This window comes from Podarcis raffonei, chromosome 1 (genome assembly GCF_027172205.1).
Source record: "Podarcis raffonei isolate rPodRaf1 chromosome 1, rPodRaf1.pri, whole genome shotgun sequence".
NCBI classification, from domain to species: Eukaryota; Metazoa; Chordata; class Lepidosauria; order Squamata; family Lacertidae; genus Podarcis; species Podarcis raffonei.
In genome coordinates, this window is record NC_070602.1 from 118,344,082 (window position 1) to 118,362,031 (window position 17,950).

Consider the following 17,950-nt stretch of genomic DNA (forward strand, 5'->3'; position numbering starts at 1 on the left):
ACGCTCTTCTCGCTTTATTGGCCGAGGGAGCCGGCATACAGCTTCTGTCACGTGGCCAGCATGACTAAGCAACTTCTGGAGAACCAGAGCAGCGCATGGAAACACCGTTTACCTTCCCGCCAGAGCGGTACCTATTTATCTACTTGCACTTTGATGTGCTTTCAAACTGCTAGGTTGGCAGGAGCTAGGACCGTGCAACGGGAGCTCACCCCGTTGCAGGGATTTGAACCGCTGACCTTCTGGCAGGTCCTAGGCTCTGTGGTTTAACCCACAGCAACACCCACGTCCCTATAATTATCACTAGAGGATGTCTCAAATCCAGCTCCTCCTCTTACAGGGTTTTGGGGGGGAACAGCTTTTATGTCCCCAGAGCCAACTCAGAATAGTCACTTAAAACTGCAAGAATTGTGAACTGTGCAAATGGGAGGAAAGGGAAAGAAAGACCTCTCACATAGATTTTTTTGACCCCTCATGGGAAGTCTGTCTTCATATGCAGTACCTGCTTACCAATATGTGGCAACACAGAAGTATACGGAGGCAAAAACAGTTGAAATACATCAATGTGTTAAGGAAAGCAAAAGCAACAGAGTACTTTTTACTCGCTCGCAGATAGATGCAACTAGATCCGCTTAGTATTTGCAGAGTTGAAAACGGAAACTCTGATAAAACACAAGCAACTGAAGAATTTACTAGTATCTTACCAGATGTCCTTGTTTTAGATTATTTACATGTAGAAGCCTTGAACGAGACATGTAAGTGCTAACTCAGTTTTCTGGATAAGATTACAAGTGTGTTATTTGAGACCTTGACATTGCTCTCTCGTAGGCAAGTGCTCTTTGGTCTAATAAGCTTGCCCATAATATGAATTTTACATCTACTTCAGAGAGAGATATACACACAGGATTGTATCTAGTTGTGGTTCTGCACTAATGGAAACCATTTCTGATAATGTAAGGAAGGGTACGTAACTTTTGTTAATCCTCCCTATCCACTACAGCCCTCTGCCATATCTCATAACGGGAGGGTCTCCTAAGCTCCAGGAGCAGCTTAGGAGAAGCAGAAGACTATAGTGAGGGGGGGGGTGTTAAATGAAAATTAGGTGCTCTGTCTTACACAAGCAAGAGTGCTTTTTGCTGGTACAAACCACTGCTTGGTTCAACATGGGCACACAGAAATGGGTTAATAAGCTGTGATTAACAAAAATTGGGTACTCTTGCCTTGCACAAGCACTTTTTGCTAGCAGACATTATTGGATATGCACACACACAGGTTACTAAACTATTTAGTGATCTGCATCCACTTAAATACTAGAAAGGCAAAATTAAATAATCTAGCCACCAGCAAGTACAGTGGACGCTCGGGTTGTGAACGTGATCCGTGCGGGAGGCACATTCACAACCTGCAGCGTCCGCAACCCACAGCGCCGCATCTGTGCACGCGCGGGTTGTGATTCGGTGCTTCTGCGCATAGTGCGATTTAGTGCTTCTGCGCATGCGCCGAAACCTGGAAGTAACCTGTTCCAGTACTTCCGGGTTTGGCGCTGTGCGCAACCCGAAAAGTGCAACCTGAAGTGTCTCTAACCCAAGGAATGATTGTATAAAGCACTTAGATTTGTTTCCTGTACCATTTAATTATTTAAATTTCTTTATTTGAAAATTCCCATATTTGCATCTTTTATTGAAATGATCCAGTATCTTTCCTTCCCAACACCACAAGCAGTAAGTCAGGGTGTGCTACCCTCCCTATTCCCACTTCCCCCTGTTAAGATCATTGTACCAGATTCCTGTCTAAATCCTAACCTTCCATATTCCTTCCTTCACAATAAACTGTGCGAATATGAAGTGTCGTAAGTATCATTTTTAGCTGGGTCTCATTAATTCAGAGATTTAAGTTCACCTTTGGTTACACTGCCATTTTTTAAAAATAGCTTTGTTTTTAAAAACTGTGAAAGTACAGCAGCACTTTGAAACATATTAGCTTAAAATAGCACTGCTAAAAGCATAGCAGACTCTGCTGCACAAACAACAACAAACTTCTAATAAATTGTTCTGGATATAAACCAATTATTTTCCCTCCTCCAAATCTGTTTAATTACAGTTCAGCATTAACCAGAAATCATTTGCAAATGTTATAAACATGCAACATGTTCATTTTGCAATTACATCTGAAAATGACACTGAAGCAGCCATCAATATCTTCATTTTGTTCCTGAAGCTGAAAAAAATTGAAAAATACTGCAAAAAGTTTTGAACTAAGGTTTTCAAACAAAGATACTTTTCTTTTCTTTTTTTCTTTTTTTGCATTTTATTCTGGCAACTTTTACTGCAGCCTGTTATGCAGAAATTGAGTTCATAAAGCTTTTCCTAGCACTGTTATCAGTATCAATGAAAGGTTCACTGGTTATACAGTCATACCTCGGGTTGAAGCGCTTTTGGGTTGCGCTCTGCGGTGACCCGGAAGCAACGGAACGCGTTACCTCTGGGTCTCGCTGCTCGCGCATGCGTTAAAAATGACGCCACGTGCATGCGCAGAAGCAGCGAATCGCGACCCGCACAGACACAGGTTGCGTTTACTTCCGGATGCGAACAGGGCTCTGGAACGGATCCCGTTCATATCCAGAGGTACCACTCCTGTTAAGTCAGGCTACTGTTAAGAACCTTTTATTTTTAAGATGGACTATTATTTGCCATGGGAGATTCCCGTCATTTACATGTTAGAAAAACAGGACTTCAGCATCTAAGCGTACGAAAAGCTAGAGGATGCACGCAGTTGCAGCATATGACTCCTGGTTGCATGCAGATGTGGGAAGAGCTTCAACAAAATCTTTCCTGTCCAGTCGCCAAGAACCCAGTTCTAGATTAGAACCAGAGGCGGAACTACTGAAACAGCAGGCCCTTTCCCCAATTTTCCACTTTTCTCACTTTACTCCTCTTCTTTACAAGGTAAAGGGATCTCAGGAAGATGCTTATTCAGCATCTAATCTAGCAACTTTACAGAGTCCTACGTCAGGTTTACAAGAGCTCTTGGGAAACACCTGCAACTCATAGGTACTTTATTATTTCTGTTTTAAAAATGTGTATATATAAACACACGTATGTTGTTAGTTCTTCGCCTAGCATAGTTAACGTGCAGAACAATGCCATGCACACCTACTCAGTGTTCCAATAGGACTTTCTCCCAGTTAAATCCTAAGCATGCTTTCTAGGAAATAAACTCCATCAACCTCAGCAGGACTTACTTCTGAATAAACACGCTTAGGAGTGCCCTGTTAGAAATAAGTATTCCTATCCTACAAATTCTAAGAAAAGGAACCTGGTTAAGAACAAGCTGTTGTTGTCAACACAAGAGCACTAGAAAGATGCAGTTAAAACACAACTTGCGCTGCCTTAACACTAGTTAAAACCTGCCCCAGCATGTGAATCTGACATAGTAATGAGTTAGCATTATTTCCAGAAGTTGCTATATACACTGCGATCCCCAGTGTTGCTAAAATTAGTTCAACGAAAGCAGTATTAACAACAACCCTCCCAGGGGAGAAAGCAGAGAGGGACTGGCCCTACATAAATACAAAGAGCTGTGTTTTCTGCTTAATGGCTTATAGGGCTGACACCACCAGTCTACAGTACATGTTAGCAAAGGCAAGCATGATAAAAATTAGGGTATTTCAATTTATTTCACATATTATTGTGCTTTATTTTATTTCTGAAGAAATCTCACCTCATCTGAAGAGTCACCTTGCCCTGAAGCTGGCGTAGCACCTGCAAAACCTTGAGAAATTAAAGATTAAATTATCTTTTCTAATTCACACACAACTAGACAAAAGAATAATCAGATAATTTCATAAATACCCCCATCTATCTCTCCATGTATGTTTGGATTTATCTTTCGAGCATGGGCTGCATTAGGTCTAGCAATATTGGAATTAAAATACTAGGAGGAAAATGGTAAATACTTCAGGAAGTGCTACGTGTGGTTTGGGACAATGCCTGGAACAGTGCAGAAATGCATGTTGCTGGGGGTAGTGCTGCTGCTGATAATGAAATGTGACCTTGTGCCACACAATTACTAAGCGCTCATTCAAACTTACACATTTTCTAATGGATAGGATCAAAGGGACCCAAAGCTTCCATTTGCAGTTTACTTCTGTAAGAATTGAGATACTTCCCCATTGTAGCAATTGAAAAGGGGTTCTGTTTTCCTCTCTGTATCTGGTACCGTGTAGTTTCGATGGCATTCTGTCAATTATTTCAGAAGCAGACCTGTGGCAATGCTGTAAGTCTAAGAAGATTCTTCAAATAACAAAGATTTTTAAGTAAATAAATAAACAGAGAGACCTTGAACTACTGAAGAGCTTGCTCCTCCAGCTGCTTGCTCCTGCCCTCCACATGCAGCCTTGTCTTCGGGAAATGTGAGTCCAGAACCTTTCAGAGCTACAAGATACTTCTCGTGGCTTTTCTTCGCACATGCATTTTCTGCACCACCTGGAATGTATTTCAAAAGGTTTACGTTCACTCTAGGAACCAGCCTTACCAAGCCTTATTGCAGGGGTGGCCACCTGTCTGCAAATGTGGTGGTATGCAGCTGGTCAGGGGCTGCATGCCAATGGGCAGGGCAGAGCCTGGCATTCCTCCCCCTTGCACACATATTCTCCCCACCTCACAACAACAGCTTAATCTTCCCCTTTGCAGCTGCATCAGGAACTCTGATGCAACTTTAACCATTAAAGTCTGCACGCCACCCCCAGTAATCCTGATGCAGCTAAAAATTCTGCCCTCTCGCTGCTGTCGGCAGTGCAGGGGTTGCAATTTCAGCTGCACTGAGAGCTCTGGGCAGGCAGATCAAAGCCTGCACTCCACAGCCATCCCAAGGCAGCTAAAACTGCTGCCCCCCCCCGCTTAGCAGCACTGTTACAGCAACCCTTCCACCACCGCCCAACTGACAGCTGATCAGATGCAGAAAGTGAACTGGGCTTCCTGGGGCTTTGAAGGCTGCACTATGAGCAACCGAGGAGAAACACAAAGCCCTTGAGTTGCTCACATGTGCCTTGTAGCATGAAATGGGTTAGAAAGTTTGACTAGAGATTAAAAAAAATAAATTTAGCCCACAGAATTAAATACATTTTGGGCTCTGCAACACAATAAATGTCCTATAACACATTTGATGCATGGGATTCACATACTTTGGCTCCCAGTACGTTTCCGAGCACAATTCAAAGTGTTGGTGTTGACCTTTAAAACCCTAAACTGCCTTGGTCCAGTATACCTGAAGGAGCGTCTCCACCCCCATTGTTCTGCCCGGACACTGAGATCTAGCACCGAGGGCCTTCTGCCTGTTCCCTCACTGCGAGAAGCAAAGCTACAGGGAACCAGGCAGAGGGCTTTCTCGGTAGTGACGCCAGCCCTGTGGAACGCCCTCCCATCAGATGTCAAAGATATAAGCAACTACCTGACATTTAGAAGACATCTGAAGACAGCCCTGTTCAGGGAAGTTTTTTATGTGTGCCATTTTAATGTATTTTTAATTTTTGTCGGAAGCCGCCCAGAGTGGCTGGGGAACAAATAATAACTTATTATTATTATTATTATTCCTTCAAGTAGTGTTTTCAATGTGCTTTTTTATAAGGAAAATTTGACTCCTCTGTTGGCAGCACACCTGCAACTACCACAAGACCAGTGTGGAATTGTGGTTGTGTGTCACAGACTGTGACATCACCGGCAATAATAAATGCCACTCCCTTCTCCCATGCCCACACTATTTTGTGACTTTTTAAAGTACAGAATGGATGGTTAATACAAAAAAACTCCTCAAGACGTAATAACACACCAACTCACCAGAGCTAAGATCTTTATAGAACTGCTGATTTGTCAAAACCTGAGTAAGGACTGAACGCATCGCTCCTCCCATTTTTGTCAGATCTTCCAGAAATGAAATGTGGGATTCCAATATCTGAAGGACTTTGTGAAGGTCTTTTTCTGATGGAACATCAAGAACTGTAAAACAAACAAGCAAGAAGTTTGTAGCAGATTGAGCAAACCGTTCTAGCAATTTTGTGGCTCCTTACTTGTTACGACATCACCCCATTCCAACAATTAAAATTTTAGATTATACACCCCTTGCTGATTACAATATTTGTAAGAGACATAAGCTGCTCACATCTCTATGACCAATAAAGGAAGAAAAAACAGTAATAAACTTTTTTTAACCAAGCAACTGGCTTTTCTTTTCCTTTTATATTCAAGACAGGATGTTGGAAGTTCTTGTTTCCTTTCCACAGAGTGATGCCTTTCATTCCCTCAATTCTAACATTATCAGGTATCTAGATTCTTCCCTTACACTCTATCATTATGCCTCTCAGTTACATTAACCTCTATCCCAGCGTTCACACCATGGCTTACTCCACTCAAAGTATAATTCTCTCCCACTCCTCTCTCTTCTGTGTAACCCAGGACACTCTGCATCAACTTTCTCTAGGATTTCAGCTTTTCTCCCATTTTGCAAAATATAAGGAGTTGCTTACGTGGGTGGCAGGGAGCAGACTAACCTCAGCTTCACTGACCATATTCAACTTCACAATCCTGACAATCACACTTTATTAAAAGCCCACTTGCAATTCACCAACAGTTTGAAATCATCCTTACCTTCAGAACAAAACAGACTGTCACAAAAATGAAACTAACAACACTGAGAATCTGCCTTGTGAACTTTTCCAAAAATATTAATAGCATCCATACCTGGTTCATCATAGCCTTCCCGTAAGTACTGAATAAGACAGAAGATGAATTGTGGAAGAACTAGTTCTGACATTATCAACAGATCTTTTGGAACAGACGGAACTTCTGAGCTTGATTTTATCCGATGCCTTTTGCAAAACCTACAAATAAAGTTATACAAAGTTATACTCAGCCACCTAATTAATAACAAAGAACTGATAGTTGCTAATTTTGAAACCCCCCTTGCTATGGCTGCGTATGTAAACATAAGCTAAGTAGGGCTTTTTTCAAGGGGAACTAGTTCAGGCACCTCTCAGGTGGGCACCATTGCCATTCTGAGAGAATAAGGGAGGTTTTCCAGCACCCCTTTTTCTAGAAAAATAGCACTGATAATAATATAAAAAGAGCATAATGGGTCCAGCATCCTGATGTCACAGTGGCTAACCAGATTCTTACAGAAAACCAAAAGGCAGGACATGAGTGCAACATCACTTTCTTTCATTGCAAGTTCCAATAACTGATATTCAGAAGCACAGCCATTGTTAGTACCGGTAGTTGCCACTGATTACCATGTCCTCCATGAAACTGTCCAATATTATTTTAAAGCCATCCATGTTGGTGACTACCCTGTGGGAGCAAATTGTACAGTTTAACTGAGTGAAAAGGTACTTTCTTTTGTCTGCCCTGACTCTTCCAACATCCAGATTCGTTGGATTTCCCCAAGTTCTGCACTGTAAGAAGTGAAAGACCTTTCTCTATTCACTTTCTTCACACCAAGCATAGTTTTACTCATCTTTTCTCTAAACTTAAAAACGCCAACTGTTGTCACCTTTCCTCACAGGAAAGGGAAGTTGCTCTATCTCCCTGGTCATTTTGGTTGTCCTTTTCTGAATCTTTACCAGCTCTATTGAGCTGAAGAAACGAGAACTCTTTATACCCACCAAGTAATCCAAGTGATGGGAAACCTGCAACCTTCCAGATTAGGCATAGGCAAACTCGACCCTCCAGATGTTTTGGGACTACAACTCCCATCATCCCTAGCTAACAGGATCAGTGGTCAGAGATGATGGGAACTGTAGTCTCAAAACATCTGGAGGGCTGAGTTTGCCTATGCCTGTTCCAGATATTACTGGACTCCCAACTCCCGCAACTACATATGGTCGGCTACAGATTCCCCATTCCTGCCATAAACTGTAGAGAAACTGGGAAGAAAGTTCAAAGAAAAACTCTAATCATAGCATTTCTCACAGCTCACTGATATAGGACTTGCCATACAACCATCTGTACTACCAAACAACTACGGGATCTTGCAGTACTAGTTGGAATGCTTTCGTTTGCACACATTCAGAAAGCACAGTTTCTCACCCAACTTTAAATGCTACAACAGAAGCAAAGTTACAATTTCAGGAGAAATGAAAGAGAAAGAAGGATTATAGTGTCTATTACATAATGCTTATATCAAATGCGGAAATACAGGTCTGGAAGTCAACTGAAGCTCTTTCAACACAAAAGACAAAACACAAATCCAACACAGAGAGAAATCAAACTATTTGCAGATAATTTAGAGCTTGTGTAAGATGTGATTTGCCTGGACCACACAAAAAACACTGGTCTATCCTTGCAGCAGCAAAAAATACCAATAAAAGAAAAGCTGCAGATACATTAAATGTTTGAGGAAACAGAGACTCCACAAATTACAAAAAAGTTTTTTGGAGAACAGAATCCTCCTAAGACATAACTGAAGAATGTTTCACTTAAAGGTCTGGTACAGAACACATTCTCAGCTATGCGTGAAGAGTTTCACTCAAAGTATGCCCAACACCACTTACTTGAATAAACCACTGAAATAACCTTTGGCTTCTATTTTGTTGCCCTGCCAAGTACACGTTCCTGAAGGCTTGCTGTCAAAGCAAAATCCTCAGTGGATTTTTTTTTATTTCTCATATGACTTTCCCTTCTATAATTTATTCAAAATCTCACTTTACTTGTCATAGCTAAAGTAGTTTCCTTAGATATTAATGATCTTGGAATGTCTTTGGTTAAAGAGCATCCTCTACATAAATACAAACGAAGTTCTTTCATTTGTTTTACAACTATATAAAAACATAAGACATTTCAGAAGTGCATATTCAAGACTCACATACAAAATTAGTGCACAAAAAATGTCACAGAAAAGTGTAGGGGTAAAATTATAATGTCAATAAAAATGTTTCACTAATAAATCATAAGCCTGGGGTTGTTGTTGTTTTAAAGTACAACTGGATAAATTTTAAAACAGAAAACCACTCAGTGATTTAAAAAACTGTTTCATAATTGCCTGGATTTACCAAAAAGCATCTCTTAGCATTTGACTAGATTGGGGTTTTCGGGGGGGGGGTGGTATTGGACAAAAGCCACATTGCAAATATAAACTACCTGATTCTGAGCTTCTATGCTCTAATTTATAGCCCCAAAATCTCTAAAGTGTCAGGGGGAAGAGGTAGATGAATAATTAAATCCATCTTGATTTCAAAGCCAAAATGTATTCAGGCAAAGCAAATATTAGAAAGTTTAGTTTGACAAGAGATTGTGTATGGGTACACAGCACTGTGAATCATAGCTTTACTGACCACCATTCATTGGCTCAGCAGCCAAGGAGGTTGTTTTAGGAAACGTTACACTGGACACAATCAACCAGGGATTTCAGCAAAAAAAAAAGTAGTGCCAGGCAGGATATGACTTGAACTTTATTTATTTGCATAGTAGAAATTTTTGCTGTGGCAAAAGTACCAAGAAACCTGATCTTTCACATAGCTGTTAATGTTGACCTGAAAGAGAGGGCAACTGCTTGCTCTGATGAAAAACTTAAAACACAAAACAGATCAAGGATGATCTTGACTAATACAGTCTTGATTGGTCTGCTGGATATTCACACAGACCATGGGAAGGGTAGACAATATTAAGGAGAGGTGAAGAATGAATGAGAACAATGAGAAAGAGAAAAATCTAGAATTGTAGAGGCAAATTCCTATTCCAGAACTTGAAACAGTCCAAAAGATCTCAGCTGTAAACTAAGAAGCAACACACAAAATATAGTAGCTCACTTTCCTCCAACCTTTTCAGTTACCCAAAAGGGACTGCGGTTTTATCTTTTATACTTGATAGTTCCCTAGCTTAAATAGTGACGTCTATCAATTTAGTGGGAAGAGTCAGCAGATTTGCCAAGACATAAAAGCGACTACAAAGTCTCACTGGATATTGGTTACTACAGCAATTAGCATACTCTTATGTTATAAACACATTCACTGTTTTCACAAGATACGTTAATTAATGCAAGACTGTTGGGAATTAAATACTAGTTATTACAAGTATCAGAGGAGGTGGTAAGCCTTTTTACGGAAAGTGGGGTTCGCATGTTTGAATTCTCAATTTAAAAGTTTCCCTGAACATAGAAACTAAACTTCTTTCTGACATGCCAATTTTCTTGTTACCCCAGGGGTAACAAAACATTGGATAAAACAGGGGTCAGCAACCTTTTTCAGCCATGGGCCGGTCCACCGTCCCTCAGACCATGTGGTGGGCCGGACTATATTTTGGTGGGGGGGGGAAATGAATGAATTCCTATGCCCCACAAATAACCCAGAGATGCATTTTAAATAAAAGCACACATTCTACTCTTGTAAAAACACACTGATTCCCAGACCGTCCATGGGCCGGATTGAGAAGGTGATCGGCCCCACGGGCTTTAGGTTGCCTACCCCTGGGATAAAACTTTACAATACACTATAATTCTTGATATGACTAGAATGCAGCTTCTTGGCTGCTAGTGCAAATTTATTTTGCAGAACCTGTACTTTGCTCCAACTTCCCAGATTTCTACATTTGTGCTATAATTTTAGCCATAAAGATCTTGAGAACAGCATTAATTCATTGGTTTTCTTTTGTACAGAAAAATCTGCTGAGCTGGCCAATGGACCTGGGCTCTTGATAATTTAATGGCACCCAGATGTTGCTTCCATGAGAGATTCTCATTGACATGAAGTCCAAAGTATTTGAACAAGTGGTCCAATTCAAGGAGCTAGCCATCGAATGACCACCTGAATTTAGGTTCCCTATGGCCACATGTAACAACCTTACAATTCCATTTGTTATTTCTGGGAACTAGGCCTAACTGAGTTCATTTGCACATCAACTCCAAGTATATAATCCAGGAAACATCTTTATTGACTTTTGCTACATCTCCTTCAAATGTGATGATATTGGATTTGTCAAAACACACTGTTACTTGTCATCCAAAAGAGTATTTGGCATATCTGAAAACCTAAGTGCAGACAGCCACTACACACTATCACTAAATTAAAATAACCCCAATCAGATCCCGCATTCCCACTTCATTGTCCCCACATTCACACTGCATCGATAATCAACGACGCAAACTTCAACAAGAAGAATATGGCTAACCTGATCCAAAACACCCACCCACCTCACTCACACACGAAAACAAAGATCACCACAGCCAATCACAAACAAACAATCACACCCTAGGCCAACCCCAACCTCTCTCACCACCAAAGGAACACAAGTGAACAACACAAGCACGCTGACACCAAACTCTACATACATTAAGCATAACAGAAACACCGCTACCCGACCCCACCCCCATCCATCTCCCCTCCCTCCACCCCCTTTCCTTTTTTTTTCTTTTTTCTTTTCTTCTCTCCCTAATGCCTCATCAAATGAAACAGATTTGTAAAATTGTTACATGGAAGAAAAAAAAAATACGAGGCATTACACTTACACTGTAAAACAAGAAAACCCTTAATAAAATATTTAAAAAAAAAAAACAAGAAGAATCCAGCAACACACGGCAGATTCTCATAGCAATTTAGCAGTCAAACAGATCAGGAAGCAATCTTTTTAGAAACTATGACAACTGCATTATGTTATTTTCCCCCATTGAATTTATAAGGCACAGCTACATTTTAATTATAGGCTTGCCTGCTGTGATGACACAGCATTAGCACACAAAAATAAAAACAGCCAAGTTCCACAGCTGGCATTGCCAACAATGGACAGTGTCTATCATGATGATCAGACGACACTTGGGAATTGTTTACATACTGGCATACCTTCAGAGTTCACACTTCAGTCCTTACTAAAATGAGAGTAGGGGATAGGATGACTCCAGCTATCACATGTGTTCAATATGACAGCTAGTGACTCTTCCATAATTTGGCAGCACTTCATCGTCTCGCCCTGCCAATAAAACACTACTGCGCTGCTGAAATTACACCCTCACAGCTTTACATCTGTCCATTACTGCAGCAACAGCAGGTACTCCCACCCTCAAATGCTTCAAAAAACAACAAGAAGCCGCTTAGCACATTATACCCTTTGACTTCTACCAGGAACCACCGCATTGCAGGAAATCCCCGTAGGAGTACCTCTAGTTACGAACTTAATTCGTTCCAGAGGTCCGTTCTTAACCTGAAACTGTTCTTAACTAGAGATGTGCTTTCGCTAATGGGGCCTCTTGCTGCCGCTGCGCCGCCGGCACACGATTTCCGTTCTCATCCTGGGGCAAAGTTCTCAACTCGAGGTAACTCTTCCAGGTTAGTGGAGTTTGTAACCAGAAGCATTTGTAACCCGAGGCATTTGTAACTTGAGGTACCACTGTACAATTAAATAACGTAGGATGGGGTGGTTGACTCCTGGCCTAGAGGCCAAATCATGCCCCCCACAAATTTTTCTGTCCCCCCCCATAAGACTTGTTAGGATATTTCCGTTCCACCTTAAAAGGGAGCAGGCTTTGTGAGTCACAGAGTCTGCGTATTTCCTGTTCACAGGATGTTTATGTTTTCAGTTGCTTTCGTTTTCCCTTCTTCGTGCCTGAACGCTGAATCAGGCGGTCATGTTTTTCTTTGTTCTGACCAATGCTGAATAAACTGTAAATATGCTCTCCTGCTGTGCATCTTTTGCTGTATGAATTCTGCTGATAGAGTGTGCACCAGCCTAAGAATGTGGCAATCTATTTCTGAGGCTTCGTGTCGCTAATTGCTGATACTGCGTGTCTACGGGAGATCGATGGATCGTCCGGCAGCCGGCTTGGGGGCTCAGATGGACTTTGTCTCCCTGGCAGTATCCCAACAAGACTCCACCCATTTTGGAAGTGGTGCCAATAAGACAAAACTTTAAGGAGATACACAGCACTATGTCTCTGGCCAGCTCAGCAAAGTAAAAAAAGGTAAAGGACCCCTGGACGGTTAAGTCCAGTCAAGGCGACTATGGGGTTGCGGTGCTCATCTCACTTTTCAGGCTGAGGGAGCCAGCGTTTGTCCACAGACAGCTTTTTGGGTCATATGGCCAGCATGACTAAACCGCTTCTGTCGCAACAGGACACCATAACGGAAACCAGAGCACACAGAAACGCTGTTTACCTTCCCGCCCCAGCAGTACCTATTTATCTACTTGCACTGGCATGCTTTTGAACTGCTAGGTTGGCAGAAGCTGGGACAGAGCAACAGGAAGTCACCCCGTCGCGCAGATTCAAACCGCCAACCTTCTGATCGGCAGGTCTAAGAGGCTCAGGGGTTTAGACCCAAGCGCCACCCGCTTCCTGTGCCAGCTCAGCACCTTGTTCGGAAGGCAGACTGTTCATTCCTGGTCATCAGACTGATCATATAGATTAGTGGGAAGGGGCTGATAATGGATCAACTGAGGAAGGGGGCTCTGTGTATATGTGGGCTACATGCATGCACAAGCAAGATTGCAGGGAGACTGCAGCAGCATCCACAGCACCGAGAGGTTTGGCAAAATGTGTTAGTGGTACTCAAGCCAAAACAGGTGTGTTGCAGGAGCAAACTTGGAAGTAGCTCATTTCCACAGTTACCTTCTACCTGTAATGAGGGGAAAGAGGGGGAGCACACACAAATTTTATCCTGGGACAAAGTAACACTTGAACAGGCTGACAGTGCTCTAAGCATCACTCTTCCCCACAAATTATTTCAGCATCCTTACCTGTGTGTCTATCTTCCCCTGCCCCACAATTGGAGACCCAAATTCTACAATTTTTTCACGCCTTTTAAGTACCGTATTTTTCGCACCATAGGGCGCACCGGACCATAGGGCGCACCCAGTTTTTAGGGGGGGAAATCAAGAAAAAAAATATTTTCCCCCCCCAGCCCCAAAGAGCAGCGTACAGGCTGTGCACAACCTCTCCCTGCCGGAGGGGTTGAGCGGGGCTATGGCACAAGCCAAGGCAGCAAGCAGGATGGATCCTGCTCGCTGTTTTGGCTTCCCCTTTAGCCCCGTGCAGCCTCACCTTGCCGGGAGACGCTGCGCAGGGTTCTCCTGGCTTTCCTGGGAGGTGGGGGGATTCCCTCACCTCTCGCAAAAGCCCGCAGAAGCCGTGCAACCCCTTTAAAGAGATCGCGGCTTCTCCTGGCTCTTCTGGGAGGTGGGAGAAGGGACTGATGCGGCCAGTCAGTCCCTTCTCCCTCCTGTGGAAAAGCCCGCAAAAGCGCACGGAGCTTGTGTGCGGCTCTTGGGGGCTTTTCCCGCCTGCCTCCCCCCTGCATTCACTCCATAGGACGCACACACATTTTCCCTTGCTTTTTAGGAGGGAAAAAGTGCGTTCTATGGTGCGGAAAATACGGTACGTTAATGTACACAATATTTCTACTTTATGCCACACAAGAACAGGAGTAAGAAGCACTGGGTTGTGCAACATGAAGACTGTACAACAGCCAAGGGGGGGAGGGATCCTAGGTGTAAGGCTGTACACCAAACCTTGTGGCATCACTCAGTGTCTACATGGTCTATAAAACCCACCCAGGCACATACAGACCAACACAACCAAGCAGTAGAAGGTAGAATTGTATTGTACGTATGGCATGGTTTGGAGCAAAATCTAAAGACTGATTTCTGGGTTAGTTACTCCTTATCACGCTTTTGTGCATAAAACCACATGGATGGAATGTGTCTGTAAAAACACAAGATCATACGTTTGCTGGCATTCTTGATCAACGTGATGAAATCTGTGATCATGTGTATTCATTCCATGGACATGCATCCATCTGTCTTCTCCAATACAGTGGTACCTCGGGTTACATACGCTTCAGGTTACAGACTCCACTAACCCAGAAATAGTGCTTCAGGTTAAGAACTTTGCTTCAGGAGGAGAACAGAAATTGTGCTCTGGCGGCAGCAGGAGGCCCCATTAGCTAAAGTGGTGCTTCAGGTTAAGAACAGTTTCAGGTTAAGAATGGACCTCCGGAACGAATTAAGTACTTAACCCGAGGTACAACTGTACATACATTTCTCTCATTTCACATACCATCAAATACTCAGAAAATCCCTGGTTTGAAACTCACCTCTCTGTCAGATAACTGGATCATGTTACACATTTAGACCATTTGAAAGTGCTACAGAAATGTTCACTGTTACAATGCTCCACTTTTTACTCTTTAGTACTGGTTTCACTCTCAATGCTTTCACATAAGCATGCGCAAGCCATTAACTTGTAACACGCACCAAGGATGCATTTACAAGACCGTCATCCATAGATTACATACCAGCAAGATTCACCTGTCAAGATTTGCATAATATACGTCTGATGATTGTTATTTTCTCCCCTTGGAATGCATACTTCTGGATGAAGCGAGAATTTCAACCCACATGACAAACCGCACAGAGGTAGCAAACAAATAAAGAGTGCTGTGACATCTTAAAGCCTTTCACATTGCAACACAAGCAGTGGAAGTCGGTGCACATTAAGGACAGAAGGCAGAAAGGTCAACCGTGGGTAGAGCAACAGCAAATGACACACAGAACAAATTAATTCTAGTTTTGCCCCAATCCTACCAAGTTATATAACGGGGAGGCTCCAGAGAGGGAAGCCAATGATCAGTGCCACCTCCTGGGCTGGATGCAAGGCAGAAGGAGGGCAAGTGGACACTGCCTAAGGCCAAACTGAGGTTGGTGGTGCACAGCCACCTTTGCCCCAATGAAAAAACCTCTGCTGGACCAAAGTTTCCATAAAGCTCACTTCACCAAATAAACTTATTCCGCAAACAGGCTGCAATTCTGCATCCATTATTACTGGTATCGGGAAGTTTTTAATACCTGACTTTTATTACGTTTTTATATGTGCTAGAAGCCGCCCCAGATAATGAGCAGGGTATAAATAAAATTATTATTATTATTCAATCAATGTGTGCAGCACTTTACAGAGTACACAAGTCCCATTTAGTTCAGTGCGGCTTTGCTTCTGAGCAGACACGCCTAGGATTACGCGGCACATATGCCCTGTGGAACGCCCTCCCAGCAGATGTCAAACAGATAAACAGCTATGTGGTTTTTAAAAGACACCTGAAGGCAGCCCTCTTCAGGGAAGTTTTTAGTGTTTGACTCCTGTCGGGTTTTTACTATTTTTTGTCGGGAGCTGTCCAGAGAGCTTGGGCCAACCCAGTCCGATGAGTGGCATATAGCTAATAATAATAATAATAATAATTCTGTTGTTGTTGTCCGTCTGTGGAGTCAAAACAGAGCCCATGAGCGCAGAAACATGCTTGCTCTGGGTTACTTAATAGGATGGATTCGGTCTGGTTTTGGCACACACTCAACCGGTCCTCCCTGGTACTATTATTTTCACCATTATTGTCCGTGAAAGGGATGCCAGGGGTGCCAACTTGAATAAAATATTGTCTGTTTTTCCAGGTAAAGACCCACCTCACATAACCGATCGCATGACGTGGCGCACACGCACCATTTGAATGGCAGTGCCCATCCACTTTGGGGGTGCCCCCTCGGGTATTTTATGGAGGGGTGGGGGATTGCCACCCCCTCGCAGATACCCGCCCGGAAGGCCTTCCCTTGGCCTCCCCCCCCCCTCCGCCCTAGACAAGCGTCTCCCCTCACCACCCCCAACCCAGCCAGCCAGGTCGTCCCCCCCGGCGCACTCACCCGGCCTCCCGCATGACGTTGCCGTCGCCGCAGTCGCAGGCTCCGCCGGCCTGGCTGCGGAACATGTTGTAGTCGTGTCCGGCGTGCTCGCCTTGGTGGAAGCACTCGGCGCAGAGGCTCATGCAGGGCGAGATGCCGCACGTCCGGCACCGGTAGGCCACGAAGTTGGCGGTCCACACCAGGCCGCACAGCGTGGCCGGGTCGTAGGCCCGCACCGCCTGCACGAAGCTGTCCCACGGCTCGCCGCCCGCCAGCAGGCAGCGGCACCACGCCAGCGCCTCCGACACCGACTCGCCGCCGCCTCCTCCGGCGCCGCCGCTCGGCGGGCTCAGCACCGTCTCCAGCAGCGCCCGCAGCTCGCTCGCCGCGGCCTCGCTCTCGTCCGCGCTCAGGCTGAGGGCCGCTTTGAGGCGCGACGCCGTGGCCCGCTTCTCCTGGGCGCTCGAGCCCCCGGCGGCGCCCGCCATGACGGCGGCAGCGGCCTTCTCCCCCCTCAGCAACCGCGACGCAGCTCCGGCCGCCGGGCTCCTTCGCTCGCGGCCCTCTCGGCTCCTCTTTCCCCTCCCTTCGCCGCCTCTCGCGATAGCCGGGAAAGCCGGCGCCCTGCCCGCCCGCCTCAGGCCGCCTCCTCGGCTCGACCCGCCGCTGCCGCCGCCTCCTTCTGGCACGGCTGGCTGCTGGCGGCGCCTCCCCGCCCTGATGTTACTGTACACACACCCGCCCCCTCCGGTGTGCAGCCTCCGAGGAACCTGCGTGTTTATATATGTACGTGTGTACAGGGCGGGTTGGTGCGCCTGCTGACACGCGTGAAACGCAAAGCGCTCGCGGCGTTCACACGACACACGGCGAGCCAAGCGGCGTGTTTCGGCCAAAGTGTCCACTCAGAAGCGAGACGCGCGTTACGGAGGCCCGACCCAACTCTTTAGTTAGAGGCATAAGGAGCCAACTCCTAGGGGCCGAAGGGACACCCCACTTTCCATAAAACTTTTGAGGCCAAAGTTAATGGGCACTGTGCACCGCATCAGGTGATGGGTCATGTGAGGTGAGGTTTACCTGCCCCACCCCTCAATATTCAAGTTGGCTCCTCTGGGTTGCATTATTATTATTATTATTATTATTATTATTATTATTATTATTTATTATATGCCGCCCTATGCCCTCAGGGCCGTTCACAGAACAAAATCCACAAAAATAAATAAAGCCACAAAATATATAATCAAAATACAAACAGCAACCCCCAAGTAGTGTTCCCCAAACTTGGGTTACCACAGCTGGAGGTTCTTTTGACTACAATTCCC

The 17,950-nt window shown here is 44.4% G+C and overlaps 1 protein-coding gene across 1 annotated transcript in view; it reads right to left on the reverse strand.

The window, feature by feature from the left end:
• Nucleotides 1–17,240, reverse strand: part of UBR3 (ubiquitin protein ligase E3 component n-recognin 3) — an 89,066-nt gene extending 71,826 nt beyond the window's left edge. The window contains exons 1-5 of the mRNA XM_053359955.1: nt 16,653–17,240; nt 6,732–6,871; nt 5,832–5,990; nt 4,335–4,481; nt 3,718–3,767 (exon numbers count right to left, since the gene is read on the reverse strand). Of these exons, the coding sequence (XP_053215930.1) occupies nt 3,718–3,767; nt 4,335–4,481; nt 5,832–5,990; nt 6,732–6,871; nt 16,653–17,119 (963 nt within the window). The 5' untranslated portion in view covers nt 17,120–17,240. The remainder of the gene's footprint in view (nt 1–3,717; nt 3,768–4,334; nt 4,482–5,831; nt 5,991–6,731; nt 6,872–16,652) is intronic.
• Nucleotides 17,241–17,950: the final 710 nt, after the last annotated feature.